The 17,482-nt window shown below is 45.1% G+C and overlaps 3 protein-coding genes across 6 annotated transcripts in view; 2 read left to right on the top strand and 1 right to left on the bottom strand.

Annotated features, from left to right (window-relative positions):
• Nucleotides 1–2,899: 2,899 nt before the first annotated feature.
• CFAP210 (cilia and flagella associated protein 210) lies at nucleotides 2,900–9,886 on the bottom strand. The gene is given in 10 exon segments (XM_065638128.1): nucleotides 2,900–3,015; nucleotides 3,018–3,213; nucleotides 3,733–3,897; nucleotides 4,211–4,403; nucleotides 5,118–5,257; nucleotides 6,258–6,414; nucleotides 7,326–7,534; nucleotides 7,628–7,801; nucleotides 8,138–8,364; nucleotides 9,295–9,886. Coding segments are annotated over 10 exon segments (2,169 nt in total).
• Nucleotides 9,644–17,482, top strand: part of LOC135990053 (kelch-like protein 23) — a 24,147-nt gene continuing 16,308 nt past the window's right edge. For 3 of the 4 annotated variants that reach the window (XM_065637368.1, XM_065637367.1, XM_065637369.1), the window contains exon 1: nucleotides 15,096–16,612. In XM_065637368.1, the coding sequence (XP_065493440.1) occupies nucleotides 15,400–16,612 (1,213 nt within the window). In that variant the 5' untranslated portion in view covers nucleotides 15,096–15,399. Of the gene's footprint in view, nucleotides 9,821–15,095; nucleotides 16,613–17,482 lie in introns of those variants that run through there. The other variant, XM_065637372.1, reaches the window with a different exon arrangement.
• Nucleotides 9,827–11,601, top strand: PHOSPHO2 (phosphatase, orphan 2). Its single transcript, XM_065637374.1, has one exon. The coding sequence runs from the start codon at nucleotides 10,384–10,386 to the stop codon at nucleotides 11,107–11,109; it is 726 nt and encodes a 241-aa protein (XP_065493446.1). The 5' UTR covers nucleotides 9,827–10,383; the 3' UTR covers nucleotides 11,110–11,601.

Below are 17,482 nucleotides of genomic sequence, written 5' to 3'. Positions count from 1 at the left end.
CAAAGCACAAGGTTTTAATGAAGCTTGGAGGCCCAGCAATGGCTGTAGCTAGGCATAGGCAGGTTCTGGCTAAGAGCATAACTTGGAACTTGCTCCAGTTGCTTCAGCTGTTGGGCACTGATGGGTTTTGCAGGCACGTACAAAATGTAAGGAGACAGTGGTAGCTTCTTATTCTTTAGTAGATACCTCTGTAGTTGTCAGATGTATTTCTGAAGAAAGAAAGAGTTGTAAGTTACTGTACAATTTGTAACTACAGTTAATAGTATGTCCACTGATAGGTTGTACTTGGAACTAGTGCAGAAATACTTGTCTTATAGCAGTACTGTTACAAGCTTTACCAAAGATAGTCCAGTTTCTCCATTGACCACTGTGCCACTGTACCTGCTGCTGCTGGATTTGTATTTCCCAGATCTCTTTCCCAGAGTCTCAAGCCTTACATCCTGTCTCTGCTCAGTAACTACTGCTTGCTGCTTCCAGTATATGTTGCTGCTTTCTAACCTTTGCCTGTTTTTCCTTTACATAGAAAAGGAGTCAGACCAGGTGCTACTCATGCAATTACTATTATGTTAACAGAGATGTAATGCTGAATTTTATTGGACCTGCAGTTCTGATGTTTAAGCCCTTCAGCAGCTAACAGAATTGTGCATTTCTCTGGATACTGTATTGGAGATGAGCAAACCCACAGAAGAAGTAAGTGCCATGCTGGTTTGTGCAAGGCAGCGTGAACCAGCTGTGAACAACTCTGCTTTAAGCCTGCTTTCTGAAGGTGGCTTCGACAGATCAGAGGGCAGGTTTGGGTCATTTCTGTATCCACTAGGATACACCATACTAGGTGTATCTAGTTCTTAATGCCAGAGGCCATGACACACCAAAACAAAAAGCAGCTTAGATGGTAGTGGTGGCAGTGCAGGAGTGTGAAGGGAATGACCACACACACACTACAAGTTTAGCAAAGCCTATAGTGCAACTTCATTTATTGTAGAGAGGAAGGAATTAATTTAAGATAATTCTCATGCGGTCTCGCCGGACCTCTGGCCTTCCCGGGCGCTGGCGGGGAGCGCGGCACTCCCGGGGCTCGAACAGCGGCACGGCGGGGCAGAGCGCGGGCTGGCACAGCGCCCCACCCGTTCGGTGGGGCAGCGGGTCCGGCCCGGCAGGGCAGCTGGGGCGGCCCTTCGCCCTCCCCGGGCCGGTCGTGCGGCAGCTGCCGCCCTCCGCAGCCGGCTGGTGACACACCTGTTCCGCTGCAGCGAGCCCGTACCCGGTAAGAGGCCATGAGGCCCCCTCTGCCCCGTCCTCGGCCACTTCTCCTCCCGCTGGTTCGCCTCTGCCCGGCGGAGGGGCCTTTGGCTCGACCACACGAAACCTTCATCCCGCCAGGCCTGCCCGTAGCGGGGGTGTTGGAAACTCGCCGTTCTCCGTCCCCCGACCTTAAAAGGCGGCTCCTGGGCGCTGTTTTCCCAGAAGAGGGCCCTTGGTGGCCCTGGCAGCTGCATGAGGGAGGAGGTCAGTCCACCCCCTCCTTCCAAAAGTTCCTCCCTTGCCCTGCCTGGAAGAGACTCCCCACCAGGGAAGGCGTTCATCTGTCTTACATCCGTCTTACATCCATCTTACATCCAGCTGCTTTACACTGTAGAGGAGGTAACACCAGCTCTGCGGGGCCCCCACCTTGCAGGAGGGACCTGACCTCCAGGGCAGCCTCCTGTCTTGCTCAAAGCCTGTTGCTGTTGGAAGCCAGGCTCAGAAACTGGAAGGCACACAAAATACACATTTTACAAACTCAAATATTGGCAAGTATCTTTTATAAAACTCTCCTAATTTGTGTTTTTTTTGAACTTGTGTCATTTTCTAGTTTCGCTGACAGAGACGCGCAGCTGGGGGGCTGGAACAGAAGGTTGTGTGCGACAAAGCAAAGCTTCAGCTTTCTTGAACGTTATTTTCAGTGGACCTCAGGATAGGGGGATACCCAGTTTAGACCCCAGGATACTGGTGAAGTCATCGTAGGAAACCCTAACTCTGTCCAAGGCAGGAACATGATGATAAACTCTCAGCAAGGAAACTAAGCTTAAGGAGTGAGATGTGTGTGTGACTTGGGTGCTGGAGAGTAAGTCAGCTGAGGAATCTCTTTACCACAGATTGAATCTTCGTGAGTCTTTTTGAAAGAACGGTCTATGTTGTCTTTTGTTGCTATGCTCTCTTTTTGTAGTAGCTATTTACAGCTATACTGGGACCTGTTTTCTTCCTAGGTGACCTCTTAAGGGCTATGGTCAAATCACATTCATATTTTCATATAGTGCAACTGATTTATAGCATGAGATTTGTTTTATAGAGGTGGTTGCAAAATGCTATAAAGACTGCAGTACCATGACTATTCTAACTTTTAACATGCATTAAGGTGGGGTTTTTTCCCTGTAGAATCTGTAAAGTTATTTTGGTGTTTGTTTTTTTTCTGTTATGGGGAATACTTAACTGGAAATTGGATAGTGAAAAATGTAACTGTTTGCACTGGGAATTCGTACCCCAGACCTGAAAAACCCAGGACAGTGAATTTTTAGAGTAATTAATAATAAAAATATAACAGTAATAGCAAGCTTTTGGCTGGAATGGGTTACACTGATGGTCAATTATACATAATGAATTTCTGTCTCAAGTTTAATAAACTAACTTTCCTGAAATACAAGGTGGAGATTTTTGACAATATAACCAGTTCTCCAGCATTTTTTTTTTCAAATGGACTTCCAGGTTCATAGCATATATTTGATGTAGATCATTTACAGTTTAACTCTGCCCATAAGGGTAAAAAAGCTTTTTTGTTTTTGTTTTGTTTTTTGTTTTTGTTTTTGTTTTTTTTACCTACGTGAAAACTGCTTCTGCCTTTCCTGGCTGAATAGTCTAAATGTTATTTCCTGTTCTTAACTTCTTCAGCAGTAGTGCTGCCACAACAAGGTAACTGGGTCCCAGCACTGTCCTGTGCTTGAAAACTCGTACTTATTCCTTCTCTTCCTCTGGAAGAAGACCGATGCCCAAGTCTCTTCCACCTTTGCATGCTTTGAGAAGAGGATAAAGATGATGTGTAATCTTGGACTCTGATTCAATTACTTGCTTGGCATACTTCTGAAATTCACGCTCCTTACAAAGTGCAATAACTTCTTTCTGAGCATCGTAGTCCAATTCTGCTTGCTTTTCCTCCTGTTTTTTTGCCTGCTTTTCAGCCTGATGAAGAAAAGGGAATAACTAAACTTACTATTTGCTTCACAACATAACTATCCCTTAAAACTTAAAGAGGGTAGAAGCTTACAGGAGATCTGTGGTGATGTTAGTTGGTACTTGTCAAATATCATCCCTTCCCACGTCTCTCCCCTGCCGTACTCACCACAAAAAGGGTACGTTAAATAGCTGAGTGAACATCAGCATTAGCTGCTGCTTTTTGGAGACCTGCCCAGAAGATACAAGAGGGCCACAAAAGCATAATACATAATGACACTGGACAGAACATGATTGGTCACTGCAAATCAGCCTTGACTTGCACCACTGCTCTGACGGGAGGCTGGTCCCCAACACCAACATGTGTGGAGCGTGCATGATTTGGAAACAAAACCAATGATCAACTCGCCCCACCAAAACACGGCAAGCTACTTCTCTCTCTTTCCCTCTCAGGCAGGAGCTAGTGCTGTTGGTTTAGATGCATGTGTCTTTCTGAAGGGGCTAAGAGGGTACAGCTCTTCTATTTACCATTTGCTGGATCTGAATTTTCTGTACTTTCACGCTTGCATCACGTCGTCTTTGTTTCTTGGCTTTTTCTGTTTCCAGGTAGGTGCGGCTCTCTTCCATTAAGGCATGAAGTTCCTTTTTACCTTCTGCTTTTTCCTCTCTCTCCTTTTCTGCTTTCATCTTAATCTATATATTACAAAATACACAAAAAAGTTAACCAAGGAGCTAGGCTGCTAGTTTGGAAGTCGTCTCTTTGGGTGGAAGCAGCCCTATATCAGTGCTGAGCACGGTCATTGTGGCTGCCCAGTGCCCAAGCGCAGGGTTTTCAGCAGCCCTGGCAGATGTGCACCCAACGGGGAAGTGGGAGAGGGGACCCCAGGAAAGATGTCAGCGGGCCTGCTGAAGCATGCTGATGCCTGGCACCAGAGCCACCAGCTGTGATCTGGGCCAGGCTCCTCAGCTGAGTAAACAGGAATGAGAACAGCCTCAGGTTTCTTACCACAGTGGCTCTGTATTCAGCAATGGATTCAATGGCTGCCTTTTCTTTTGCTTCTTTCTCTTTGCATTTTTTTTGGTATTCAGCTTCTTTTTTTGCAACATCTCTAGCAAAACGATCATCTTCTCTCTTTAATGCCTCACTCATTTGTGCAGCTAGTTGGGTAATGATTTTGGTCTGACGTTCCTGTGTTAGTCTGCAGAAGAACATGAGCTACTATAACATACCAGAGTACAAACCTGGGTCTACCTGAAGTATTACTGCTACCAAACTCAGCAATCCTGCTTCTAGTCTCTCCTCTTGCCACACTTTTGGCTGGCTCACACACCCAGCTCCTTGATCTCCTTGTGTTCCTCCTGTTTTGTATTTTTTAAATTATCTGATTTAGCAAATGAATGTTCCCTGTGTTCTTGTAACACCAGCTTTCTTTTGCAATAATGAGCTGGATCACTCGGTGCGGAGTCTGTCTAGTATCTTACCATCAGGAGAGAAATGTTGGGAGCATTGGCCAGGAGCGACAAGGGAGATTTTAGATTGGCTCAGTGATATTTTCATGCTATACCCTCAATATTAAATTGGTAAACTGTTTTCCCTTAATAACAACCCAGTGTAATTAATTAATATAGGTGCCTAGTTAAGAAGTAAAATTATATTTCTTGATCTGACTCAGGGAAGTATAGCTTATGCCCAGAAGTACTTTTGTCAAGGATTTTAATTGTCTTTCATTGTTGAGGGGGGGAAGGCTTGGCAGGCCATGTGGAAAATCACTGTTCCCAACACACTGGTGTAGAGCTTTGCACTTCTGCAAGTCTTTGTGTAATAGTTTATTTTTTATTTTTTAGTTATTATTTTTAATTTTTTTATTATTTATTATTTTGATTTTTATTTTTAATTTACAATTTATACCTACCTACGCATTTCAGCTTTTTTCTTTTTCACCATCTTGGCAATAGTTTCCTTTGCTTTAAAATGAGCTTTAATCCGATCATTCTCTTCCATTTCTTTTTGTTCCTCTATTGCTTTGAGTATTTTCTGGTTACTTACATGCTCCTGTGTGGGCAAAATGGTCCCGATATAACAGATGAAGTTTACAAAATCTGGGCCTGAGGGAGCAACTTAAAGAATCACTCCCTTTTCCCTCTCTCCATGTTTCTTTCAAAGAGAGGAGAAAGAGAAAAGGGATTCTCGGTACTTCCACTTACTTCTACCTCCATGTTCCAGCATGCATGAAGAGGAGATAGATGTGCAGAGGAAGGGGTATTGAGCATCGAACAGCTGCTTCTCCAGCCCGTTACACAAACACATTGCTCTGCAATGCCATGAGCATCATCCCTTGCTCCCGTTCCCACACATAGGAGAGAGGGGTGTTGACATGAATGGGATGGTGCAGCCCCTGCCAACACATACACAGACCGTTCTGCTCCTGGCCCACCTCGTCCAAAACTATCCCAGGCTGAGAGCTTAATCCAAATCATAGCTGAAGAGCAGTTTTCTATAATTATATGTAAAAAAACCCCTATTTTTTATGCTGTATGAACTGTTCTGACATGTTTCTAGTTTGCGTATAGCAAGATGCCTTCAAAGATAAAAAGAGAAGGCAGCAGGTCTTGACTAAATTTCTAAACAACTCAAATCATAAAGGGAAAGTAAAGTTAGAAGGGTAATGTTTTGTTCAGTCTCAGGCTATTCCCTGTGCCTAACAAAGGAAAATGGGCTTAAAACAGCAGGTATGTGGAACTTAAATCCAGTTCTCAAGGAGGATATTTCTTGATATCTACAGCAGGCTTTTTAATGATAGACCAGTCAAAGCATCAGGTGTCAATGTCCCTTCACACATGAGAAGGAACTGCCTCCAAGATGCATTTCTCAAAAGCAGAGGAGACAGACATGGCCTGCAACTGGCAAGGTGGGCATGTGATCCAATGCTGCTGAAGCTGTCAGCAAGCCCCCCTGTTGCCAGTAGATGCATTTAGATATAGGAATGCTCTTGGTTCACCAGGCAGCCAAGGTGAAACAAGGATTTTGAACGCTTTGCTTTCCTGTTACTTACATGATGCAGCCTCTGGCGTTCAGCTTTTTCCTCCTGTTCCTTTTCCATTATTTTCTCAATCTCCAATTGGTACAACCGGTTTGATTTCTCTATTTGTTCTCTTTCTCTTTCATCTTCTAGCTTGGCCAGATCTGCCTGATGTTTGTGCTCCTTTATTCTGAATTGAAAAAGGAGTTGGATAAACAAGCTAGGGACTGCTGGAAGTAATGAACAGATAGAGATTCTGCATAACCGTAGGTACCTTGCGCTGAAGAATGTGATACTTTGAATTGAAGGTGGTTGCAATATCAGAGGTGAAAAATAGCATCATTGTTTGTAATGGTAGCCCTCAATCCTCTGACTAGAAAAGAGCTACATGGTTCGTTCACAGACTGCAGTCTAGTGGTAACAAGCTTTATCTGGATGACTCCTTAGCACCACTGCGTTCATAACCTTCTGGCCTATCTCTGCAGCATCCTCAGTGAACAAGATTTCCCCAGTAAGTCCCACCATATTTATGCTGCTTCTTCTGGGCATGCAGGCAACAGCTTAAGCTGGTAGTATTCTATATTAATTCTGCGAGGATTTATCTATTGGACATGGAATATCTGAGACCAGACTTTGAACAGTTCCTCTGCCTCAGGGAATTTGGTTCCTTCTATCAGATCACTGGGGACCCCTCTATAAGATTTCTGGAAAAGTTGAGAGAAAGAAGGGAGGGGGCAGCGATGTGTTCTTTCGATGTGTTCTCTGGAATCTAGTTATAGACAAATGGAAAATCTGGTTTAAGCTTTTCTTCTGGAACCAAAATTTTCAGTAACTTGTGAACAGCAATTTGACTAAAACCTAGTGATGCCTGCCAAAGGCGATTTTACATGCAGACTGTTGGCAACTAAAAGACGCTGCATATCCACAGCATTTCCCTTTAATGCAATGTCTTTTGTGGCACTCTGGATTTTTCTTTTAAAGTGTCGCATTTGTGAATCAGATTATTAGTAAGTTTACGTAAAAACCTTATGGAATGTATTTGTGAAAAGAGAGTTTAAGTAAATAATAAAGTAGGGTTACTTTTGTTTAATTATTACTTACTGTTCCATCAGATCTCTGCGTAGTGCCTGTTGAGTCATATAACGCTGATTCATATAATGCCGATGTGCCTCTTCTTGCTCTCTAAGATTAGCTTCTTTACGTTCACGTTCCTTTTCTTCATCCTTCTTTTTTTTAACATCTGACTTTAACTTTTTAAATTCAACTTGAGCATCTCGTTCTTTTAGGACCTCTGCAAGTAGAAGGGCACTCTGCAAGAGAATATTAAAGTAATTTGTGTGTTCATAAGTGTTTAAGGACATTGAGTACAATTTGACTTTTAAAAGTATAAGTTGTCAACAAACATGCAACCCTTTCACTCTTTGGTTCTGATAGTATAGGTAGGTTTCTGCACGATCAATAGCCGCCTTCCGTTGCGCTGCTTGAAACTGTGCTTCTTCCAAATCAATTAACTTTCTTTCTTCCTCTTGTCTTTCTTCACGTAGTTGTTTGGCTTTAAGTTTCCGTTGCATCAGGCCCTACAGTGCAGATAAAATTAGGTATCACATTCAAAGCCCATGGATTAAAAACATATAACCCATTCTGAAAGTGATGTACTCCATGTTTGGGTTGGGGGGGGATGTTGTTTTTTCTGTTGTTGGTTGGTTGGTTTGTTTGTTTTTTAAATTTTGCATTTTAGCTTTAATTCAAAAAGTGTAAATGTTGATGTTAGATGTTAAATATATGTAAATAGAGTTTTATTAAAACATATTTCAAAGCAAATGTTAAAGGGACTACAGCTAGAAATGTTACTATGAGTGGTTTTGCTTATATGAAAAGGAATCCCCTTGTTTAAAAATGTGTCTTGTACTTACCATAATGGTATTGGACCAATCTTTTACAGCAGCTTTGGAGCGTAAGCGCATTTCTTCCCGCTCTTTCTTCTCAGCGAGGATGCGTGCTGCTTCTCTAGATGTGCTGCCAAGACTGTCTTGAATCCTTTCCCATTCTGCTTTTGGGAATACAATTACCTGACGAAGATCGACTTCCTTTGGAAGAAAACATTGAGCTAGAACATTATTTTCTTCCCAATGATGTGGTGCTGTGCAGAGGGAAGAAAAGATACTGAGGTTACTTGATATGAGAAAATCCTGTATTCAAACCTGTATCAGGATTTGAGTTTTTGCATTGTGACAGTTATTCTTAGTCTCAGGTACTCTCCCCGTGGCCCAGAGCTCAGGCAGGGTATGTGTATCTGTAGTCCAGCTACGTGCAGAGCCTGTACGTGGGCTGGGGCACTGACTGACTTCGCTGTTTGTGTCCCCTGGCCTGTTTGTGTGTATGGACAGGTTTGGCTTGTGGTTACTAATGCTTCCCAGGCAGGACTTGGGCCTCATTCTGAGAACCACAGGGACCTGGGAGCATTCCCAAAAGGAAAGGGAGAGTATTGGTAAAGTCACAAACACTGCTTTTCTAGGTGATCACTGGGTTTTGTGAAATGCCCCTCACACTGTCACCAGTATTTTTGAAGGAAAAGGCACTCTGGGCAGTGGTGTCCTGCTAGAAATTCTCCTGGTTCATCTGATTTGCAGCAGACTGTCGTGCCGTGTCTAAAACGTCAGGAGGCTTTCTCTTACAGTGATACTGGTGGCAAAGTCTGTTTTTCAGATGCAGCTGCAAATCTTTGCCTTGTGCTGGGGTCCAGACCCTATGTCCCCGCTGTGCCCGAGGGGCAGGAGCTTTGCCAAAGGTGACCGTGCGCTGACACCTGCTCCCCGCAGCAGGGACCGGCCAGGCACCCTGTTCTCTGGCGGCAGCTGCCGGCCGCTGCTGTGCCGCCGCTGCTCCAGGCCAGTTCTCTCCAGGTGGTTCTGAAGGAGATACAGCCGGCCTGGCTGGCTGCAGCTGGGGCCCGGGGGCGGGTTTGGGGAAGAGTCATCCTGGACACGGAGACGAGGAGCACCCCTGGAGCCTGCCGGAGCCGCGTACAGCCCGTGCGGCCACGGGCTCGGCCCTGCCGTCCCCCCGGTGCCCGCGGGAGAGCCCCACTCACGGGCGAGCTGCTGCCGCCTCCCGCGGGAGGGCCCGGGCCCCGCCGCCATGGCCTCGGCCGCGCCGCCGGGGTACGCGTGCGGTTGCCAGGCAACCCGGCGGGGGTGACGTGATGACGTGACCTCCAGGCACGTGGCGAACGGCGGGCGGGGCTCGGGCGCAGGGAGCCGGAAGCGGCGGGCGCGCGGGTGGGTCGGCGCCGTGCGGCCGGTGGCGGGGCGCGCGGGCGGGAGCGGCTGCGCGCGGCCCCGCGCGCTCTGTCCGTTTCCCTCCCGGGCTTCCGGCCCGCCGCGGAGCCCCGCGCGGGGCCGCTGCCCGGCCGGCCCGCCTCGCACAGCCCGGGCCCTGGGGCGGCCGCTCCGCTTTAACGCCGGCGCGGTCGTCGCGCTGCTGGCTGGGGCGCCGGCCTGAGGGACGCCCGGGGCGGTGGAAGCGGCGGTGCTGGTGTTACGGAGCGAGAGGACTTGCCGGCTGTCTGCTGCTCCCAGGGCTTTCCGCAGCCGCAGGTACTGACGTTGCAGGACCACAACAAGCACCTTTATTTTCTTTTCCCGATCCACAAACGGCAGCATTTCTGTTGGTTGGCTGCTTTGATTTGGTGCGACCTTATTAAAAAGACTGGCTCCGTCTGCTCAGTAGTCGTTTCCTTTTGAAATCTCTGTCAATGTGTTTGCCAGGAGAATCGCGGTTCGGTTGCACTGGCAAGTGGTGATGGAGAAATTCAGAGCCGTTGGTCAGGCCGCTGGTGCGCGAGCACTGGAAGATTGACCCTGTTAGCGTTAGTAACTACGCAGCGTGAGTTTAGATTCTTTCACATTATCTATTTTAAACAAGTTTGATACTGAACTAGAACTTTGACCTTTACAGACTTTAGCTTCAGCGCAACTTCCCATAGCTGCGGTGGCCATAAATAGTTTACTTTGGTTTTGTTTAGATATTTGTCCTAATGCTTCAGTTTAATGCAAGATTTTTCTCTTCTGAGCGCAAGATCAGGGTAGGAATTCAGTACTTTTGTTTACATAAATAATTTTCTTTTTTTGCTTGTTTTGGAAACCATTTTCTGACAGCCATGAAATTTCTCTTGGTTTTTGATTTTGACCATACAATCATAGATGAAAATAGTGATACCTGGATTGTGAAATGTGCCCCCGAGAAAAAACTTCCTAACGGATTAAGAAACTCCTACCAACCAGGACACTGGACAGAATATATGGGCAGAGTCTTTGTCTACTTGGGAGACAATGGCATCAAAGAAGATGAGATGAAAAGAACTATGACAACAATTCCTTTCACTGCGGGAATGGTAGATCTTCTGGGTTTTATTGGCGAGAACAAAGAGTTGTTTGACTGCATAATTGTTTCAGATTCTAATACAGTGTTTATTGACTGGATTTTGAAAGCTGCTGACTTCCATAAGGTGTTTGATGAAGTGTTCACAAACCCTGCAGCATTCAGCAGTACTGGCTATCTTACTGTACAGAACTTCCATGCTCACCATTGTGCAAAGTGCCCTAAAAACCTGTGCAAAAGGAAAGTTTTAAAAGAATTTCTGGATAAACAGTTGGAGAGAGGAGTAAGTTATACACAAATTGTATATATCGGTGATGGTGGGAATGACTTATGTCCAGTAATGTTTTTGAAGAAGGATGATATTGCTATGCCTAGGCAGGGGTACACCTTGGAGAAAAAGATTTCTCAACTGGCCCAAGACCTCAGTCCTGTAGAGTGTTCTGTTCTGGTTTGGTCGTCTGGTATTGACATTATATCTTATCTGAAGCTGCTTATGAAGGAATAATGCAAATGGTAAAAGGAAACTAATATGGTTATGTTTTATCTTCCATGGAGAGAAAAACTGCATGTGCATAAAAGCAGAAAATTGTAAAATTGGCCTGTTATCTGAATGTATGTTTTCTAAACACAATCTGAAAGTGTTTATGTTCAATCTTGACAGCAGTGGGAAACTGGCTTTCTGACATAGTACACATTCCAACATAGTGGAGAAGGGCAGTTGCAAGAGGAGTGACTCTTGGTCTTCCTTCCCTCCCCCAAAGCCTTTACCAACTGCATAACTGACCTTTTCTGTTCATGTGCTTAGGGGAAGGAGCTGGTTTAGTGCACAAAATAATGAAATTATTTACTTATAAAACATTAGGTGCCAGGAGCATTGTTCTGGAACTGTTGGCTTTTATACTTATTTGATCAGGATGAATGTTTAATTTTGTAAATTATTTGGTATCGTAATCTTGTTTGATCTGAAGATGCATTTATATTTTCAAAATACTAAATATTTTACCAAACAAAATTACTTTTTAATAGTTTGTTTTCTTGTATTGTAAAGACAATAAAAGTTACTGTTGCTGACAAAAGCAACACCCCTGATTTGTGTAATGTATTCTACTGGCCTGTGTGTCATTGGGCACCTGTTCTTGTAAGGGGCCTGGAGAGAATGAACACAAGTGTAGGCGTCAGCCTCTGGATAACACCTTAATTTATTGTGTCAGTCAGACCTCTTCTCTTCTGGAGAGCAGTAAGGACATTGCTGTTCTGTTTAAAGAAAAGTCACTCTCCTGTTCTGCTGACTACCACCCTGATGGCGTGCTGCTGCCATGCTACACAGAGCTAACGCTGGTTTGATCTTCCACGCTGTCAGCTCCTAGTCAGCCAGGTGCTTTTTTCTTGCTGAGGTTTTGCTGCAGTGCACAGGCCCACAGAACGGTGCATATGTGTAAGTGTTTACAGTGACTTTACCTATTCACTCTCATCCCATCCATGTCTATAGTCTTCTCTTATGGGCTGGAAGGGAACTTCTATGTCCGTTTTAACAGAATTGTTCTGTCTTTAAGTAGTTTAAGGAATCGTTTGTGAACATAGTCTTTACCACTCACAATGAGATGAACCCCAGGAGTTGGGCTATGCATATAAAGATATTAAAAATAAATCTAAAACTTAATGTATTTTCATGCCAAATGTTGTCCTTCTTATAGTCCCACAAAAGGTCCAAAATGATGATGTAGTCTGCTGTTGAACTGATGTCTGTTTTAGCTTAAGTGCCTTAATAACTGAGAAATGAGCCCAACTTTTGCAGCACTTGCGTTGGAGATGTCTGAGGTGTAGCTCAGCAGCCTGCAATTGCTGTAGCTGTCTTCCTCTGTTTTCTGTGCAGCGTTGTTCTCATTTTCTTACTGCCATTTGATGTTGTCACTACCTTCTTAGTTGAAGATTTTTAGGAGTGGTCTTGCCTGTTTTCAGACTGATAGTGTCAAGAAATTAAGATTTCCTTTGAATACTTCCTTGTAAATGGTCCTGGTTTTAGCCCTTCACCTGCTTTAACGAGTTGTAGAAGGTTGTTTTGAGCAGTCTGTTGTATAAGATGTCCAGAATAATATACTTCTGTTCTCAGGAGCATTGCTTTGATGATGGATATTTGATAAGTGCCTGAGATGTTTGTACTGGAGATGTTACCCAGTTGTCTTGTGCAGGGGCACAAAAACACCATCTGAAGAACTGATGGGTCTCAAGTTGTAGCAGGTTTAAGTTGTCTGATTTCCAGGTCATACACAAGAATGGCAATGGCTGTTGCATAGTACAATTTTGTATAGTTACATCATCATCATTATTATTATTATTATTATTATTATTATTATTATTATTATTATTATTATTATTATTATTATTATTATTATTATTATTATATTTTGTGCCTCCATTATTCTGTATGTGCTGCTGAATGTTCCAGATGCTGTGCTGGTATCTTCCTGCTTTTCAGAACTTAGTTGTGAGACAATTTGCTCTCAGTTTGTCTACAGATCTCAGTTAATGTTTACTTAAAAACAAACAAAAAACCAGTATATAAATAATTATTAATATTTTTCTTCCACTTATATTAACTATTGTTCTACCTGTATTTTGCCGTGAGAGTGAGAAATTCATCTTCATGCTCAAATAGGGGTGCTTTTTGTGGTTTTGATGAAAGCACTGAAGCAAGAGTTAAGAGTAGATTAAGCAAAGTAGACTACTTGGAGTATTAGCAGTTATGATCTAATCACTGCAAGTAGGGGGTAGAGGTGATGGATGCTGTTTGCTAGGCAAAGTGTGTGTTGGAGACAGAAGAAATTTTTCAGTTCTAGTAGGTAGAACATTAAGCTATTAATATGAAGTTTGGGGGTTTTTTTTGTTCCTAATAAAAGGAAAGAGAGAACTTTTCTGAAGCACCACAATTACCAGATTTTTCCACATTTGGATATGAGGGAGAGGAGATGAGTATTCCCAAAGGGCGAAGTTGTTTAAGCTGGTAACCCAGCCAAAAGAGAATGGGAGAAGCTCCTTGAAGGGATGCTTGTTCAGTACTTAAATGTTGCTGACCTCTAGGCTTGCTGACAGTTTACGTTAACATGCTCTCTAGCAGGGAGATGTCTTGGGTAAAGATGTTATGAAAATAAATGTGTAATGGAAGGTGTATGTGTGTATGGGAAATTGATATGGTAACAGGACTGTTATTGTACACCAGCTACTATAAAGAGTACTTAGCTTTAGTATTATGTGCCAGTAGGACAGCCAAGACCTGGGAGAAGTTCCCGCTATTCCATAGGAAGCTGATGAAATGGGAAGTGCAAATCCACAGCAAAACAAAGCTGTTGGCATGGGGATGTATAAACAGACTCAGGGCTGCACAAGGGAACACTCCAAAGAAAGGGAGTTGGGAACATAGCTGAGGGCCAGGCCCGGGTCAGAGACACAGGGCTACTGCCAGATGCTGGGTTACGGCACAGAACTGGGATTTCCTGGGCTAACCGTACAGCAAGAGCAGTTGAAAAACTGAAGGGAAAGATGTGTGAAGGGTTTGTTGTTTTTTGTTTGCATCAGCTTATTTATGTTTCATGTTACTACATAAAGGCCGAGGGCAAGGTTGAGTCCTGTTGCATGGTCAGCATGTGAGGAGGGGGCAGAGGGGCATATACACTTTCCAGTTCTGATTCCTTCTTTAGTTCATGCTTCTGGTAGGCGGCGTGGAGGAAGTACCACCAGTAATTAGAAGGAAAAATTGATGCTTTTTAATCTGTGAAGAGCCAGAGCTCTCCTAATGTCTCCTTTTGGGTATTGCTGGCACTTAGCTAATAATAACAAATACCCACCTCCTTTTGGTAGGAGAAACCACTGCCAGTCCTTTCAATCCAGGAGAGCTCTGGCAGAGCAGGGGGAGCTGACTGCCTGATCCCAACGATCCAAACCCTGCTGCAGGTGAAGGAGGGAGCACATCTGCTTAAACACAGAGAATGCTGTGCTTCAATACATTTAAAGGTCTCCATTGTAGAAAATGTTTTGCTACCAGAGAAGAAAAAGACGACTTAAATTGTGAACCATGTTTTCAGAAGTGGTAAAAAGCCGGTATAACCTTCCTGAAGAATTTGCTTATAGTTGCAGTGTCCATCAGCATAGTTTGCGACTGTCCTTTGCACCCTGCCAGGTTCAGGTGTGTGAGAATTCTGGCCACTTCTTGAATCCTGCCCTTCTGTGAGGGGGCAGCCCCTGGAGCTCGCTGCCCTTCCCAGCATCGCTCCTCCGGGTGCCTGAAGAGCGGGGTGCCCCTGTAAGAGGCCCGCTTGCTTTGTTGTGTGCTGAGAGCCACCAAGCTGGTGACGCTCCCCAGGCATCTGCTTCTGTCCCTAATACGGCCGGGCCTTATGTCATCCTCGTACTGAGCCTTTTAACCCCTGCCCCCAGGAGGGGGGAGTCCCGGGGCAGCAGCGGCGGTTCAGGTTGGAGCGTCCCCGGGCGGAGCCGGCGGGCGGGGGCCGGGCTGGGCGCCGGGGCCCGCTGACCTCGCGGAGGGCTCCGCGGGGGCGGGCCGGGCAGGCGGCCGGCAACCAAAATAGGAGCCGCCGCTCCGGCCCCGCCGCCGCTCCGGCCCCGCCGCCTCCCGCGGGCTGCGGCTCTTCCAAAGATGGTCACGGGGCCGCCGCGGCCGCGCTCCGCCCGGGCGTAAGTACCGCGCCGGGGAGGCCGGGGGGCGCGGGGCGGGCCGGGAGCCGGCGGGCGGGGCGCGGACAAAGGCGCGGGGCGGCCGGAGCGGCCAGCGGGTCCGGCCATGGCAGCGGCCGCGCAGGAGGAGTACGCGTTCCTCTACCAGGACTCCTCTCACCCCGCCGGGTTCCTGGAGGCGTTCCGGGCGTTTTACCTGGACGGGCTGTTCACCGACATCATCCTGCAGTGCGCCTCGGGGGTCATCTTCCACTGCCACAGAGCCGCCTTAGCGGCGTGCAGCAATTATTTCAAAGCCATGTTCACAGCCGATATGAAAGAGAAATCGAAAAGCCAGGTCAGGCTTCCCGGGCTCAGCCATGCTGTGCTGGAAGCCCTCGTGAATTACGCATACACATCACAGATCCAGATAACAAAGAGGAATGTCCAAAGCCTGCTCCAGGCGGCAGATCTTCTCCAGTTCGTGTCAGTGAAGAAAGCCTGTGAGCAGTTCCTGGTGAGGCACCTAGATACTGACAACTGCATAGGGATGCACTCCTTTGCCGAGTATCACGATTGCTCGGAGCTGGAAAAAGAGTCCAGGAGGATATTGTTATGGCAGTTTGAAGAAGTGTGGAAGCAGGAAGAGTTTCTGGACATTGGCAAGGAGAAGCTCTCTTTTATTCTCGCCAGAGAGAATCTCAATGTTTGGAAAGAAGAGGCAGCCATCGAAGCCGTTGTTAAGTGGGTTGCGCACAACGTGGAGGAAAGAATTGAAGACATCTATGAACTGCTCAGCTGCATCCAGGTGGACTTGGATAACATGTATTTGAGGTCAGCTTTAAGCCTACAAAAAAAGAGCCGACTTAATTACAATAAGATAAGGTCACTCATATACAGTGCTCTGAACCCCAGTCCCAAAGGTCTTTCCAGAAGACCCACAGCTGCCATGTATGTGATTGGAGGATATTATTGGCACCCCTTATCAGAAGTGCATGTTTGGGATCCTTTAACCAACGCGTGGGTCCAGGGAACAGAGATGCCGGATCACACCAGAGAGAGCTATGGGGTCACTAGCTTGGGACCAGACATATATGTGACAGGAGGTTATAGAACAGAGAGCATCGAAGCCCTTGACACCGTGTGGATATATAACAGTGAGAGAGATGAGTGGACAGAAGGCTGCCCCATGCTTGACGCGAGGTATTACCACTGCGTGGTGACCTTGAGTGGCTGCATCTATGCGTTGGGTGGTTACCGAAAGGGAGCTCCAGTGCAAGAAGCTGAGTTCTATGATCCTTTAAAAAAGAAATGGCTTCCTATTGCAAACATGATCAAAGGTAGGTAAGCTTTTGTATGGCGTTTTCCTAAAATGTCAGTCCTTTCGCATTTGCCACTCTTTAGTGCCATGGACATGTTTAGAGTTTCATCCAAGCTCTAGCGAAGGCCATGGGGGTCTCCTGTTAGTGCTGGTGGGCTTTGGTTCAGGTCTTTACCAGCCAAACTGTTGCAAACATCCAAACGCTGTGCTGGGCTGTGCCACAGAACACTGGAGTGGAAAAGCAAGTGGTAGTCTCAGTTTAATTTTGCCTTCTTTCAGGAGTAAAATTTCTGTTCGAATTAGAAAGAAATTGGAAAACTACCTGGGATTAGGGTCCTTTCAGTAGATGGTCAAAGAGCAAGCTCCAATGAAGGGATTGTATTATTTTAATATATGACCAGATTACTGAGATTTTCTGTGCAATCATTTATAAAGGTGTCATCTTAATTTAAAACTTCTTGCATGCAGTTTCCTCATATTTCAGTGTATCATCTGTTTAATATTTAGTGTGAGGATAATGAAAAACACTAATACCTGTTTCTAGCAGCCAAAATAGTGATCTGTAAAAAATGTATGGATTTGGATCACAGCCTAAGTAAAGGGTATTATTTTGTTATAAAGTTTATAAACAATTATACATTTTATCATACATTTTTATAAATTAATGCAATTATTTACAATTATAAAATTTTACTGTAAGTTGATGCAGTATAGTGTTTTTCTACGTACATGAGAGGTTTTGGAGGTATCTGTAACAGGAAAAAACACTTCTCGTACTCCTACAGCTTTCTTCATTGTTCGTATATTTTCCACAAACATTGCTATTATTGTCTTTTTACTTCTTTTTATTTCCTTTTTTTAAAAAAGAAATCCTATGCTAATACTGTGA

This window comes from Caloenas nicobarica, chromosome 6, assembly GCF_036013445.1.
Source record: "Caloenas nicobarica isolate bCalNic1 chromosome 6, bCalNic1.hap1, whole genome shotgun sequence".
Taxonomy (NCBI): domain Eukaryota; kingdom Metazoa; phylum Chordata; class Aves; order Columbiformes; family Columbidae; genus Caloenas; species Caloenas nicobarica.
Note: the sequence above shows the minus strand (reverse complement) of the source record. Positions and strands in the feature narration are given on the sequence as shown.